Here is a 14,911-nt window from a genome sequence, read left to right as displayed (position 1 = left end):
GCTCTGTGCAGACATCTAGCTCAGAGCCTGGAGCCTGCTTCAGATTCTGTGTGTGTCTCTCTCTCTGACCCTTCCCTGCTCATGCTATCTCTCTCACTCTCTCTCTCAGAAATAAATAAAACGTTAAAAAAAAATTAAAAAAAAAAAAGAAAGAGTTAAGGATGATTTCAAGGCTTTTGACTTGAGCAATTTGGTGAATGGTATAATAGTAGATATAGAATGCTGCAAGAGGAGTTTTGTTTGTTTGCTGTGCAAAGAGTAAAAATACAAATGTGAAGAGCCTGATGGACATCCATACTGAGGTGGTGAGTAGGCAGTAATAAATACTATAGACCGATCTGGAATTAAGGGGAAAGGTAGGTCAGGAGATACATACTGTAGAAACATTATTCTGTATACGATAAAAATCTCAGTGAAAGATGACCACATTTATTATCCAAAACAGTATATATCTCTTCTTTTTAACTTTCTATTTTGACAATTTCAGTCGTACAGGAAAGTTGCAAGAATAGAAGGATTTGCATATATGTCTCATTTGGATTCCCCAAATGTTAACATTTTACTACAAATGGCGTTATCCTTTTCTAGGTCTCTATATATGAACATTTTTTGCATTTCTTTCCTGTTTGAAACAGAGCTGCAGACACGATAGCCCTATACTGGTAAATACTTCAGTGTTTTTTATTCCTACAAAAGAAAGGTCAATCTCTTATATCAGTGGGTCTCAAAGTATGATTCCAGGGCCAGCAGCAAGTACATGACTTGGAAACATTTTAGAAAACTAAATTATAAGACCCTACCCCAGATCAAGATAATTCTGCCATGGTTATGTGAAGAAATTAACATAACTTTCAAAGTTACTGTCTAATTCATAGGCATTATTTAGATTTTGCCGATTGCCCCAGTAATGTTGATAGCAAAAGTAGCAAATGTGATACCAATAATTTTTATTGGTAGTGGACAAAACAATACAAATTGGTAAAGTATAATCACGTAAGTAGTCCTGGAGCTATACTTAATTTTTCTTACTAAGGATATGTGGTAATTAAATATTAGCTAGAGAAGAGGGCCAAGAACGGAACCCATAGAGAAGTCTGGAACTGGAGGCTTACTGTGAAGGAGAAACAGACCCAGAGAAGGAAGAGAAGACCACGAGAGTGAGGACTATTCCTGAAAAGAGGAAACGGTCCAAAAGCAGTAAATGATACTAAGAGGTCTAGCATGATGAGAATTGGAAATGCCCACAGAATTTTTTAAGAGGGAGTTCCTTAGTGACATTGTAAGAGGGTAATGGGCTAAAAAATATATATGACAAAGTACACAAAGAATAAATAAAACTCTTAAAAAGCAGCAAAGATTTGAAGGTGTGTGTCAAGTTAAGAAAGGTATTGTTCCTTTCAGGTAGGGCATCTTACATTATGTTGGTTACTTCTGGGAAGAAGTCTTTGTAGAACAGTCCTGGGAAGATTACAAACTCCTGATGCCTGGGTTCCAACCCGGGAGTCTGATTTAATTGATATGAAGTGAGGCTAGATTCAAGAGGATTTTTCAAAGCTTCAAGTGAGTTTAACGTGCCGTGCGAACCACCTCTAGAGGGAGGAAAAAAAAAAAAAAACTTAAAAGGAGGGTTTACTTACTGGAGCCAAGACCTTCTGTAGCTGAGAAATTACGTGTTACCGTGTCTCAGACAGCATACGTGTTTGGATTATCAAATCTTTTCAGTTACAGTACCTAAGTTTTCCTACAAGTGCCCAAAAAGCAAGGGAAGAAGTAGTTATACAGTAACTCCACTCCCCAAGTCATACTAAAGGAAGAAAGAAAAATGACCTTGACGCGGCTCCCTAGAGCCTCAGAACAGGAACCTCCCTTCCGGCGGGTCTAGTCGGGCGGTTCTTGCAGGCTCCCGCTCGCTAGCTGCACCCCACAGCTCAGGTCGCCAGTGCGCACGCGCCGGACCAGCTCCGGAGCCAGAGCTGCGGTCCCCGCGCAGGCTTGGCCGCGCCCTCCCGCCCTCTGCCCGCTGCTGCGGCTCCTCCCTCCTCCGGAGCTTCTCCCCCGGGCTGCAGCGCGGGAGGGAGGCCGAGATGGCTGATGAGATCGCCAAGGCTCAGGCCGCCCGGCCTGGCGGCGACACGATCTTCGGAAAGATCATTCGCAAGGAAATCCCAGCCAAAATCATTTTTGAGGATGACCAGGTAGACACTGGGCGTCGCCTTGCTGGCGGGTTGAGGCAGGACAGTCGCCCGTGGACACGCGGGCTTCCCGTCTAGGGAAGGGAAGGGACCCGGTTGCCCCGTGCGGCCTCCGCTGCGGGCCCCCAGCCAGCGGGCAGGGCCGCGGCCTCTCCGAGGCGGCCTGCCGGCGCGTGCCGGCGCTCCGGTTACGCGTTATCAGTCCGGGGCGCGGGTCAGGCTGCCCGGCGCCCGCGGGGCCCGCACCGCGAAGTCTGCGCGCGTGTTGGGAACGCGCTGGCTCCTCGGCGTGGGCTCCGGCCGGCCCCGCACCTCGCCCGTGTCAGGAATCTCACAATCTCGCCAGCGCTCTGCCTGACAGGGAGAAATCCGATCGCGCCCTGACTCGGGCCCAATCTCCACGATCTCCCGCGCACGGCGGGTCGGCCTGGGGTTTCCCGGGTGCCTCTCCGCGCCACGTAGCGCGGTGCGGCCGGCGGCGGGGGGTTGGCTGGGGGCGTGCGGGGTCGAAGGTCCGCCTCCGCGAGGGCCAGCCGGTCAACCCGACCCCACCCCCACCCCCGAGGTGAGTGGGTTCTGGGATTTGCTTTCCTTTGACCCCGTGCGGTAGCAGTGGTTCCTTTCATGTTTGACAGGGATCAGTTTCTCTGCCTAGGGACTGAGCATGTAGTTTTTGTTGACTTCATCGTAGGTAAAATTCTGTTTTAGAAAGGCCGAGTTGATGTGACATCTTGTATAAAGTACTTAGTGGTTAGTTGTATTTACGGGTTTGGATCTGAGTTAAAGCCGGGCAGGAGGTTGGCTGATTTTGACAGAACTACTTCTGTAAACTTTCTGTTGAATTAACTTTAAGAAATATAGAATATAAAGGAAACTTTGTTTATGCTCCTATGGCATTCTTAGATTCAAAATGTTATCTAAGATTTAATTAGATTCCTCTAGTTGAATTTATTTGGATACCTTTATTTGTCACTGAGAGGGAAGTTCTCTTGTTCTAGAAAGTGCGTCTTTTTAAATACTTAGGCTTGCTTTTTATAAATCATTGAGATATTGACTTGTGAAAAACCTACATCCCAAGAACACTAACTGCATGAAGCAGTCTAAATGATACAGCATTTTGTATGGAATACTAAATAGAAATACTCCTGAGTCGCTTGAGCAGGGTTAGGTTCTATCAAGCAGCTTCCGCCTTCATTACAGAACAAGAGATTCAGAAATTTTCATGTGGTATGTAATTTGTTTAAATGCTACCTATTCTCCTTGTTTCTATGAAAGAGAATAGGTATATTACTGAAATAGTTGAGTAAGGTGGAAACAAATTGGGATTAGTCAAATATCAAACATAATTACAAAGCTGATCACTGCAGTGAAGGAAAAACAGGAAATTGCACAATCAAGGCTTCTAACCTAGGGAAGGTGGGGAAGGGAATCAGAAGGTTTCTTTCAGAACTTTTATGTATTCTGGGAGCTGAGGAATGAATTGCTGTTTAAGTTAGACAAAAGTTGGGGTTGGGGGGAAGAGAGGACCACTGCAGTAGGGAATGTCCTTTGAAAAGGCCTGGAAAGGTAGAGAGAGATGAAAGACATTGTGATTTGAGCAGGAAGAGTTGCGTGAGATCAAACTGGAAAGGTCTAAAAGGATTATCATGCCTAATTTCTACTTAATTTTTGGATCTCACCTTAAATTTCCCTGAGAGGGTGCCTGGGTGACTCCATTGGTTGAGCGACTTCAACTCAGGTCATGATTTCACAGTTCCTGAGCTCCAGCTCTGAGTCCTGCTGAGCTGTTAGCACAGAGCCCAGAACCTGCTTGGGATTATGTTGTCTTCCTCTCTCTCTGCCCCTCCCCCACTCATGCTGTATGTCTCTTTCTTTCTCAAAAATAAATCAACGTTAAAAAACAAACAAATAGGGGCGCCTGGGTGGCTTAGTCGGTTGAGCGTCCGACTTTCGCTTAGGTCATGATCTCGCTGTTCGTGGGTTCGAGCCCCGCGTCGGGCTCTGTGCTGACTGCCAGCTCGGAGCCTGGAGCCTGTTTCAGTCTGTGACTCCCTCTCTCTCTGACCCTCCCCTGCTCACGCTGTCTCTCTCTCTCTCCTAGAAATAAATAAAAAAATATTTTAAAAAAAAATGTGTATAATTACATCGAATGTCTATGATAGCTGAGACCAATTCTAAAACTATGATAGCCCTTCTCCAACCCAAAATGAAAGGAGACTTCATTAGTGAAAAGAAGACCAGGATNAAAACAAATTTCCCCACCTTAGAGTGGTTGTCTATAATTACCCAGTCAAAATCAGATTTTTCTGTGATAATTGTGTATTTCACCCTTTCCTTTGTAACAAATAGATAGGATCTTAACTAAATTATATGTTTATTTGTTTAAGATCAGCATTCCCAGTAGACTGGAAGTTCCATGAAAAGGACTACGGGATCACCTGTATTGTGTAAACTTCTGATTTCCTTAGCATCTACAATGCTGCCTCCCATGGGATTAGTGGAAAGAATAAATTCGGCCTATGAGGTGATATACTGAAACTGATCCCCTCCCCCTTTTTTCTAGTGTCTTGCTTTCCATGACATTTCCCCTCAAGCACCAACACATTTTCTGGTGATACCGAAGAAACATATATCCCAGATTTCTGTAGCAGAAGATGATGATGAAAGTGTAAGTAAATTTACCAACACAATGCATTTTCTTGCTTTTTTTTAAAAATTTGGGAGACTAAACTCTGGCCTGAAAGTGAGGTCACATTTTCACTTTTCTAAGGACATGACTGAGGGAAAAAAAACAGATCATCATTAGGGAAGTGCAATGTATAAATAGTTTGTTTTTTTTTTTAATAGAGACATAGTTGACACATAATGTTATGTTAGTTTTAGGTGTACAACATAATGGTTTCGCATATGTATATTACAAAATGATGACCACAGGAACTCAATATCTGTCACCACAAATTCTTAAACAAAATGGTTCCTAACAAGGAAGAGTTGGTGACACTTATTTTCCCTCAAGACAGAAACAGTACATAATATAGGGGAGATTTTCAGTGACTCCTCTTCTATTAATGCTGTTAAAGGAAAGAAAAGTCATTATTTTGTTTTGCCAGACATACAGGCCTCAGTTAAATATTTTCCTAATGCTCCTTGTGGTTATTGTATAATTGTAAGTACTGGCTATTCTTCAGGAATGCTTTAATACTCCCTGCCTCATTGATGTCATGCCTGGTCGTATGACTTGATTTGGCCAGTACATGCAAGCAGAAGTGATATGTCTTGCATAGAAACTGTAAGAGCTAGTACCTGGTTTGTCATGTTCTCTCTTCCCTTTCCCACTATGATCATACAGAGACTATTCCATCACCCTGGGTTTTAAAGTAAAAAAGAAGTATTCAGAGCCTAGTCAATTTGTGATGAACATGTAGTGAGCACAGGAAATGTATCTGTTATAAACCAGTGTTTGGAGTGGTTTGTTACCGTAGCTTAACCACACCTGTCCTGATTGATATACTCTCCTGTTACAAGAACATTTAAATACCTCTTTGAATATGATTTTACAATTGTTTTAATTGAGATTTACCTCTAATTTGTTTATTGGAATTAGTAACACATAAATACCTAATCTTAATGGGCTTTTAATTGGTAAATTAGGTTGTATTAGTACTAAGAGTTTCCACATAATTTGCCTAGATGGATATGTTTCAACTTGGTGGTCTTTCAATATTTCAACTTGGTAGTAGGTTATTTAATGGCAAGAACTTGTAAATTGCCTGAATTTAAGAAACTTTTTTTTTCTTTTCCAGCTTCTTGGACATTTAATGATTGTTGGCAAGAAATGTGCCGCTGATCTGGGCCTGAAGAAGGGTTATCGAATGGTGGTGAATGAAGGTTCAGATGGGGGACAGTCTGTCTATCACGTTCATCTTCATGTTCTTGGAGGTCGGCAGATGAATTGGCCTCCTGGTTAAGCATGTTTTAGGAATAATTTTCCCTTCTCTAGGCAGTGATCAATATTTGCAAGTTCCAATATGTTAAATAGTATACGTATTTGTGCCTGTGTATGGAGATACTGAGGGAATAATTTTTAAAGCCCATACGTAATAAAAGATAATGTTGCATGGTTTATAGTCTCTGAGTCCTATATTTGATTTGTTTAAAAAAAATGTTGGAATGTATGAAGGCAGATTTCATAATTTAGGTATTTTTCTTTTCTCCCCAACGAGGACTAAACATATGTGCACTGTTAAGATGGTATGACTGGTTTCTGAAGACAAAGAGTTCACAAATTTAGTTTTAGCTTCGAAATACCCGTTTAGGGTGAAACATTAGTCCAGGTGAAGATTTTCTAACCTAATTCTCTCATTTCTTAAGAACAAAAGAGTACCATGTGAATGATCCAAAAAGTGAAAGCTTTGGGTCTAAGAGCAATGGTTTTCGTCAAGCCCATGCTTCCCCTGGACCCTTGGGGTAACGTGGAAGGAATAGAAGTAGGTTTGTCACAGAATCTTTGATGACCATGTGAAGCCATACATTGATGTTTCTTTCATTATCTAAACTCTGAGTATCATAATTATATTACTTAGAATTAACTTTCCACGTTGAATACTTCCTGCTTTGAATGTGTAGGTACAGGGTAGCAAAAATATGAAGTTGTGCAAGAAGCTGGCTGTGTGGAACTGAGGAGGGAGTCTCATGCTCTGAGCTCTCCTTATGTAGACCAAACCTTGTTAGTCTTGCCATGTATCCTAGCCTTTCTGATACTGCAGGGCAAATAGTTTTGCCTTTTGGCTTTCCTTCACATAGGTACTTTCATTTTCCAAAATGTATTTGATACTTCCTGTCTGCCTTTTTTTCTTCTTTCATCCTCTTTGTACTTATTGGGGTTCCTTTCATTATTAATCTTTGTAAAGACCATTTTAGTAGGGTTTGACACAAATTGAAGACTTATTTCCTACGTTTTAAATTACTGATTTTTAAATATGTGTGGCAATTAGTAAAATTGGCCATTTAGATCTTAAAAATAATTTTTTCCTAATTGTCATCTTTTAACTTTTTAATAATATTTAAAATATTTACATAGTTGATATGTCAAGTTTTTAAATTATTTCATTGTTTAAAAAGCCTTTCCCAGACCAGGAAGATTTTTTAAAAATTATTATGTTTTTTCCTAATACTTTTAATGACTTTGTTTACTTCTGTGGCTTTATTTATTTTACTTTATCTTATTTTTATAATTTTTTAAATGTTTATTTACTTTTTCTTAAATTTTTTTAACGTTTTATTTATTTCTGAGAGAGAGAGAGGCAGCGTGAGCAGGAGAGGGTCAGATAGAGAGGAAGACACAGAAGGCAAAGCAGGCTCCAGGCTCTGAGCTAGCTGTAAGTGCAGAGCCCGACGCGGGACTCAAACCCACAAACCGTGAGATCATGACCTGAGCTGAAGTCGGACGCTTAACCGACTAAGCCACCCAGGCGCCCCATTAATGTTTATTTACTTTTGAGAGAGAGAGAGACAGAGTACGAGCAGAGGAGGGTCACAGAGAGAGAGAAAGAGACACAGAATCCAAAGCAGACTCTCCAGGCTCTGAGCTGTCAACACAGAGCCTGACGTGGGGCTCACACCCACACACCACAAGATCATGACGTGAGAGGAAGTCAGATGCTTAACTGACTGAGCCATCCAGGTGCCCCTATTTTTTTTTTTTTTTTTTTTTTAATAACCTCTAGGCCCAACATGGGGCTTGAATTCACTATCCTGAAATCAAGAATCACATCCTCCACTGATTAAGCCAGCCAAGCACCCTTCTTTTTTTTTCCCCATTTGTTGAAGGTCTAGGAAAGAGTTTGAGAGGTACTTGTGCCATTATAAAGAATGTAATAATGAGAAGCATTTGTGTATATAGAAGAGGGTAGAGCCTGGTGTCTTTAGGCATATTATCTTTCCCATTGATTTCATCAAACCAGTGCTAATGAATCAGGTAGACAGCTGTTCAGATGTCTTGGTGGTTGTGTCTCTGACCTTTCTGTCCTAAACAGACTAGCGGTAGTAGCTGTCTAACAACTAATTCCTGTGAATAACAGTGGATGCAACTTTTATTCCAAGTTAAATCTCCTTCCTTGCTGCACTCATTGATGGTACTTTAGTGTATTGATTATAATTTTTTCTGTTCACAAGACTTAAACAAGAAGTAATTAAATTTTAAAAAGCCCTCTTCTTATGGCATGAGTTTTAGTTAAAAAGAATAAAAAGCAATTAAGTCTTTTTCAAATATGTACTGCAAGTGTGCCAAGAGTTGATTGAAATTCTGCATATCAGTCCTATCATGAGTCTGGAGAGCGAACTGTTTGAGAGCACCAGCTGATGGTAGTAATTGCTTCTTGCAATGCTTTGTGTGATATACAGGATCACTTAATAAAGAGAGTTTTGCCTCTACTGGCATAACTTGGAGATACTGCACGTTCTGTTCCAGAACACTGCAATAAAGCAAATATCACAAAAGTTAAGTTAAATGAATTTTTTGGTTTCCCAGTGCGTATAAAAATTACATTTATACTATACTGTAGTCTATTAAGTATGTGATAGCATCATATATAAAGAACGATGTACATACTTTAAAAAATAATTCCTATAAATGCTAATCATCATCTGAGTTTCCAATGAGATAATCTTTATTGATAGAGGGCCTTGTCTTGATGGTTGCTGACTAATAAGGTTGGCAATTTCTTTAAAAAGGCAACGAAATTTGATGTACTGATGGACTCTTCCTTTCATGAATGATTTCTCTGTAACACACAATACTGTTTGATAGCATTTGACCCACAGTAGAACTTCTTTCAAAATCGGATTTAATTTTCTCAAACCCTGCTGCTGTTTGATCAACTAAGTAATATTCTAAATCCTTTGTTGTCACTTCAGCAATTTTCACAGCATCTTCATTAGGCACAGATTCTATTCACAAGAAAGCACTTTGCTCACCCGCAAGAAGCAACTCCTTATAGCAATTCAGTCACATCTCAGGCTCCACTTCTAATTCTAGCTCTCTTGTTCTTTCTATGACATCTGCAGTTACTTACTCCACTAAAGTCTTGAACCTCTCCTAGTCATACATGAGGGCTGGAATCAACTTCCAAACTTATGTTCATGTTGATATTTTGACCTCTCCCATAACAAAGGTTCTTAACGGTATCTGGAATGATGAATTCTTTCTAGAAGGTTTCCAATTCACTTGGCCGAGATCCATCAGAGGAATCTCTTCTATGGCAGCTACAGCCTTAGGAAATGTATTTCTTAAAGAGTAAGCTTTGAAAGTCGGGCACCTGGGTGGCTCATTCAATTAAGTGTCCGACTTCAGCTCAGGTCATGATTTTACGATTTGTGGGTTCAAGCCCCGCGTCGGGCTCTGTGCTGACAGCTAGCTCAGAGCCTGGAGCCTGCTTCAGATTCTGTGTTTCCCTCTCTCTCTGACTCTCCCCTGCTCACACTGCCTCTCTCTCTCTCAGAAATAAAACATTACAAAAAATTTAAAAGTCAAAATAACTCCTTGATCCATGGACTTCAGAATGGATGTTGTCTTAGGCATGAAAACAACATTAATCTCATTGTACCTCTCCATCAGAGCTGATGACCAGGGTGACCAGGTACATTGTCAGTGAGCAGTAATATTTTTAAAGGCCGTTTTTTTTCCTTAGTAGCAAGTGTCAATCGTGGGCTTAAAATATTCAGTAAATATTATAAATATGTTGTAAAGAGATGTGCTGTCGTCCAGGCTTTGTGCGATTTGTAAAGCAAAGGCAGTGTAGATTTAGGATAATTCTTAAGGGCCCTCGCAATTTCAAAATGGTTAATGAGCACTGACTTCAAATTTCCAGTTACATTAGCCCCTAACTTGAGAGTCAGCCTGTCCTTTGAGGCTTTGAAGCTAGGCACTGACCTCTTAGCATCTTTTTCCAATAGAAGGCTCTTTTGTCTACATTGAAAAGCCGTTGTTTGGTATAGTAACTTTCATTAATTATCTTCACTAGACCTGAAAAATTTGTTTCGGCTTCTTCATCAGCACTTGCTGGTTCCTCTTGTTCCTTTTGCAATTTTATGCTATGGAGATGGCTTTCTGTAATTCTCATGAACAAACCTCTGCTAGCTTTAAATTTCTGGATCCTCCTTTCCTCTCTCAGCCTTCGTAGAACTGAAGAGAATTAGGGCTGTGCTGTGGATTAGGCTTTGGCTTAAGGCAATGCTGTGGCTGGTTTGATCTATCCAGACCATTAAAACTTTTCTCCATAGCAGCAATAAGGCTGTTTGCTTTCTTATCATTCATGTAACCACTAGATTAGCACTTTTCATTTCCTTCAAGAACTTTTCCTTTGCATTCACAACTTGGCTACCTGGTGCAAGTGGCCTACCTGTCAACCTATTTTGGCTTGTGACATGCCTTCCTCACTAAGCTTAGTCACTTCTATCTTCTGATTTAAAGCCAGTGACATGTTACTCTTTTCACTTGAACACTTGGGAGGCCATTGTAGAATTATAAGGTGGCATAATTTCAGCATTGGGTCTTAGGGAATAGGGAAGGCTAAGGACCTGGAGAGAGATGGGGAAGGGCTAGTTGGTGGAGCAGTCAGAACACACACATTTATCGATTAAATTCGCTGTCTTACATGGCTGTGGTTTGTAACACCTCAAGACAATTATGGTCACAGATCACCATAACAAATATAATTATAATGAAAAAGTTTAACATATTCCAAGAATTACCAAACTGTGCCAAAGACATGAAGTGAGCAAATGCTACTGGAAAAATGGCACCAATAGACTTGCTCAACATAAGATTGCCACAACGCTTCAATTTGTTTAAAAAAAAAAATGCAGTATCTGCAAAATGCAGTATCTGCAGTGCAATTAAATAAGGTATGCCCCTAATAGCTCATTAAGTTTTCTTCCTAAGTGTATTTATTACAATTCTATTCAGTTCCATAAGCTTCTCAGGTATAGTGTGACTTTTGCATGCATTTGTTTATTTAGAGTAACTTACTTTAATGTTTATTAGAGAGAGAGAGAGAGGGAAACAGGATCAGAAGCAGGCTCTGTGCTGTGAACACAGATCCCAATGGGAGGCTCAAACTCACAAACCATAAGATCATGACCTGAGCCAAAGGTGGATGCTCAACTGATTGAGCCACCCGAGTGACCCTAGAGTAACTTCTGATGTTTCTATATCTGGTTTCTTTATTTCATACTGAAGATTAGGCACTTTTTCTAAGAAATGCCATTGGTTTAACATGGATCCATTATACTTTGAAAATGACCTGACAGTGATGGAACTGATGAGGAGTGATCAGATTTCAGCATGTTTTTGAAGTTAAAGCTGGGAGGATTTGCTAATGGGTAAATATAAGGGTAAGAGAAAGAGTATGAAGGATTTATTATTTCTCAAGAGTCTGTGGACTGACTGGGTGGTTTTTCTGCTGCTTTGGCCAGAGGTTAGTTGTATTGCTGTGTTCTCTTGAAGGTTGTAAGGTCCAAGATGACCCCACTCAGATGTCTCATGTTGGTACTGGAAGTCAACTGTGGTCTTTTGATTCTCCTTTGTATGGTCCCTTATTGTCTTGTAGGTTAGACTAGCTTACATAATGGTCACATTATGGTAATAAACACCCCAAACCCAGTGTAAAATACTTATTTCTCATTGTTTTGTGTGTTGGTTGGGTGATTCTGCTTACCTGACGTGGGCTCACTTATGTAGGATGGATAGAATGGATTCTGAGAACTGGGATGGTTTGGCCTCTTTCCATGTCTTTCACCCCCAATATTCTACATAGTATAATGTTCTCAGGGTAGCATTCAAGAGGGCAAAACAAATGCTGCAAGACCCCTTGAGACCTAGGCTTCAGAACACAAGTAACACCACTTCTACCACATCTTACTGGTCACAGCAAGTTAGTAGGCCATCCTAGATTCAAGGGTTTGAAGATACAGTGAAGTATGCAAGAGACATATCTCTTTTTTATTTTCTATAACAACTTTTCTGTTTTGATTCTCTGACCCCTCATGGTAGGACATTCTTAATTTTAGTCAGTTTAGAGTTTGCCTCGCCTTTTCCAATGGTGTACCTAATTGAAGGAGGGTCTTGTATAATGTGATGGTGTCAGCAGGTGCTATCTAGGCCTAAGTGTCATTGGTTTCTATAGTCTGCTGGAGACTTTTGCCATCTCACTTAATCCTTATTTCCTGATCCCTGTAGGCTGACATAGTAATTGTGATAGTTTTATGACAGTATTAACAGTAATTGCTGCTTATTTAGTGCCTGCTATGGGATAGGCACTGTGTTCTATTAAATACAGTATTGCTAAAAAATCAAACAACTCTATATATCTATGATGTCCTGCAGCATTTGTTGAGAGTATTATATGTGTAATGGGCACTTGTAATTATTGGTGTCCAGCATTTGAACCCTGTTCACAACTGAGGGATTCCTTGCCTCCCCAAAGAGAAGCTGAAATGAACAGACATCTACTATTCTAGCTCCTCTGCCAGCTGGGATGGAGGCCCTTGACTTACTTAGGCTCTGCCGATCAGATACACCCATCTGGGATTTTGAATCTGAAACTAACGACACACAAAAAACAAAGACAGTGGAGCCTTTTTTCTGGTGTCAATGGCAATAGCACCCAGTTGGCAGGCACAGCGTGTCTGTGTTGCCAATCGCTGGATCCAGTATTGAATACCAGGGGTGACAACAGTGCTGGCTGTGGCTCCTGGGTTCAATGACAGTGGTAGCAGAGCCCCACCAGGCTGCCACTCTGGTTCTGTTCCTGAGTTTGGTATTACCTGCAGAGCTGGTCTTTATTTTTGCCTATTTTCCCAGTTAATCTGTGGCCAGCCATTAAATATGGTTTCAGGAAATTAATGTCTGGAGAAATTTTTACTAGGAATGATTATAGACAGTAGATTCTTAGGGAAAGGGGAGGTTGGGTGGTGGAGAGCTGAGATTAGTTGTTTGGCCTGGTTTGGGATGAAGGCAAGGGGAATCCAGCTAACATTAAGGAACTGTATTTTTATAGCCCATGGTAAATTGTAGTAAGTAGCTAATTAAGTCATTCTGTGGATCATTTGTACTGATATTACCAACTGTAGGCAAGGCTTTGGGTCTCTAATGCTACAGAGATAGGATGGTATGAAGGGCAGGCAGAATTCTAGAACGGTAGAGATATTGTGATTGCTTCTGATTGCTGGACAGCTTAAAAAAATGAATGATAAGATTTCCTTACTTTCTCTTTTTCCTTTTTTGTTTCTTCTTTTTTCTTTGTTTGTTGACAAGCTAAGATTTCGAAGTTATTATTTCAAGTTAGCAAGTGAAACCCAAGGGCTTTCTATGACAATGCTATAAAAATCTGAGAGATCATTCCAAGATACAAGCTCTTGCAGCTAGAGAACTACAACAGTCATAAACCAAACAACATTTTGATCCTCAAGATTGCCAATTTTTATTAATTCAATTCATAGCTTTGTCTAGACTCTTATGAGGAAGTTAGAGTATCAATAAGAAAATAATGGTGTCTGCATACTTGGAATGAGCTATACTGGACCATTTGGCTGACTCAGAGCATCCCAGCTTCCCAACCTCCCGAGCCTTTCTTGTCAGCTGAAGCAGCCCCTCCTCTTGTCTAGAAGGTATTGATTGTTTAAAGAACCTTCTCAAATATTTCTCTTACATACTGCAGCTCTTCCTGTGACTCACTCTTTAGAAAGAAAAGTAAACTCTCTCATGCCCAATCTTCCATGCATCGCTTGCCTTTCTTTCTGTGCAGTTATATCAGAAGATCCCAAGAGATCCTAAATGGTACATTTGGGACCATTCTCGGAACTGTAGAAAGAGAAGTTGCCAGGCAAAACAAGCACTTTATACTACTGACAGGAATGGAGAAAGGCTGAAAACACCCAAGAGTTAATAAGCTAAAGGTAAATTTAAAGATAAAAAGTAGCAGGGTGCCTGGGTGGCTCAGTCAGTTGAGCATCTGGCTCTTGATTTTGGCTCAGGTCATGATTTCACAGTTCATGGGATTGAGATTCTCTTTTCCACTCTTTCTGCCCCTCCCTCTTTTGCACTCTCTCTCTCTCAAAATAAAAACATTAAAAAAAAAAAAAAGGTAAAGAGCCTAAAGTCAAAATCAAAGAGAACCAAATAAAATCAACTATGCATAAATATTAAAAACAAACACACCCAAATATAATTCGAGTTCATTTTTTTAAAAGTTTATTTTACTTATTTTGAGAGAGAGGAGTGAGAGATAGAGCACAGGAGGGGCAAAGAGAGAGAGAGGGAGAGAGAATCCCAAGCAGGCTCTGCACTGTCAGCTCAAATTCACGAACCGTGAGATCATTCATGATCTGAGCAGAAATCAAGACTGCTTAAATGAATGAGCCACCCAGGCACCCCTCAAGTTACTTTTGAACACAACACATGGACTCTAGATCCTAAACCAGATAAATTTTGAGACAAAGACAAATGCAAACAAATCTTGAATATTATCTCAGGGGCTTGTTGTTTGCAGTATAGATTGTAACTCTGTGTGTATCATAGGATAGAGCAACTGAGCAAAGATATTGGTGTGAATGAGAGTCAGAGTTTTCATTGTGGGAGAAGGGAGATAAAGATATGAAACAGGAAAATGTGAGAAAGTTGAGAAGAATCAGTATACAATGATGGTTAAAGAAAAAAAGGC

At 40.5% G+C, this 14,911-nt stretch overlaps 1 protein-coding gene across 1 annotated transcript; it reads left to right on the top strand.

The window, feature by feature from the left end:
• Window positions 1-1,991: 1,991 nt before the first annotated feature.
• HINT1 (histidine triad nucleotide binding protein 1) lies at window positions 1,992-6,315 on the top strand. The gene is made up of 3 exons (XM_039252567.1): window positions 1,992-2,195; window positions 4,756-4,860; window positions 5,996-6,315. The coding sequence occupies exons 1-3, from the start codon at window positions 2,085-2,087 to the stop codon at window positions 6,158-6,160; spliced, it is 381 nt and encodes a 126-aa protein (XP_039108498.1). The 5' UTR covers window positions 1,992-2,084; the 3' UTR covers window positions 6,161-6,315.
• The last annotated feature ends 8,596 nt before the right edge of the window (window positions 6,316-14,911 follow it).

The sequence above is a fragment of the Hyaena hyaena genome, unplaced genomic scaffold (assembly GCF_003009895.1).
Source record: "Hyaena hyaena isolate Hyena2069 unplaced genomic scaffold, ASM300989v1 scaffold_425, whole genome shotgun sequence".
NCBI lineage: Eukaryota > Metazoa > Chordata > Mammalia > Carnivora > Hyaenidae > Hyaena > Hyaena hyaena.
Note: the sequence above shows the minus strand (reverse complement) of the source record. Positions and strands in the feature narration are given on the sequence as shown.

Coding starts and splice junctions, on each gene's coding strand:
- HINT1 (XM_039252567.1), top strand. CDS start 2,085: ATGGCTGATGAGATCGCCAAGGCTCAGGCCGCCCGGCCTGGCGGCGAC. Junction 2,196..4,755: donor TCATTTTTGAGGATGACCAG/GTAGACACTGGG, acceptor CCTTTTTTCTAG/TGTCTTGCTTTCCATGACAT. Junction 4,861..5,995: donor CAGAAGATGATGATGAAAGT/GTAAGTAAATTT, acceptor TTTCTTTTCCAG/CTTCTTGGACATTTAATGAT.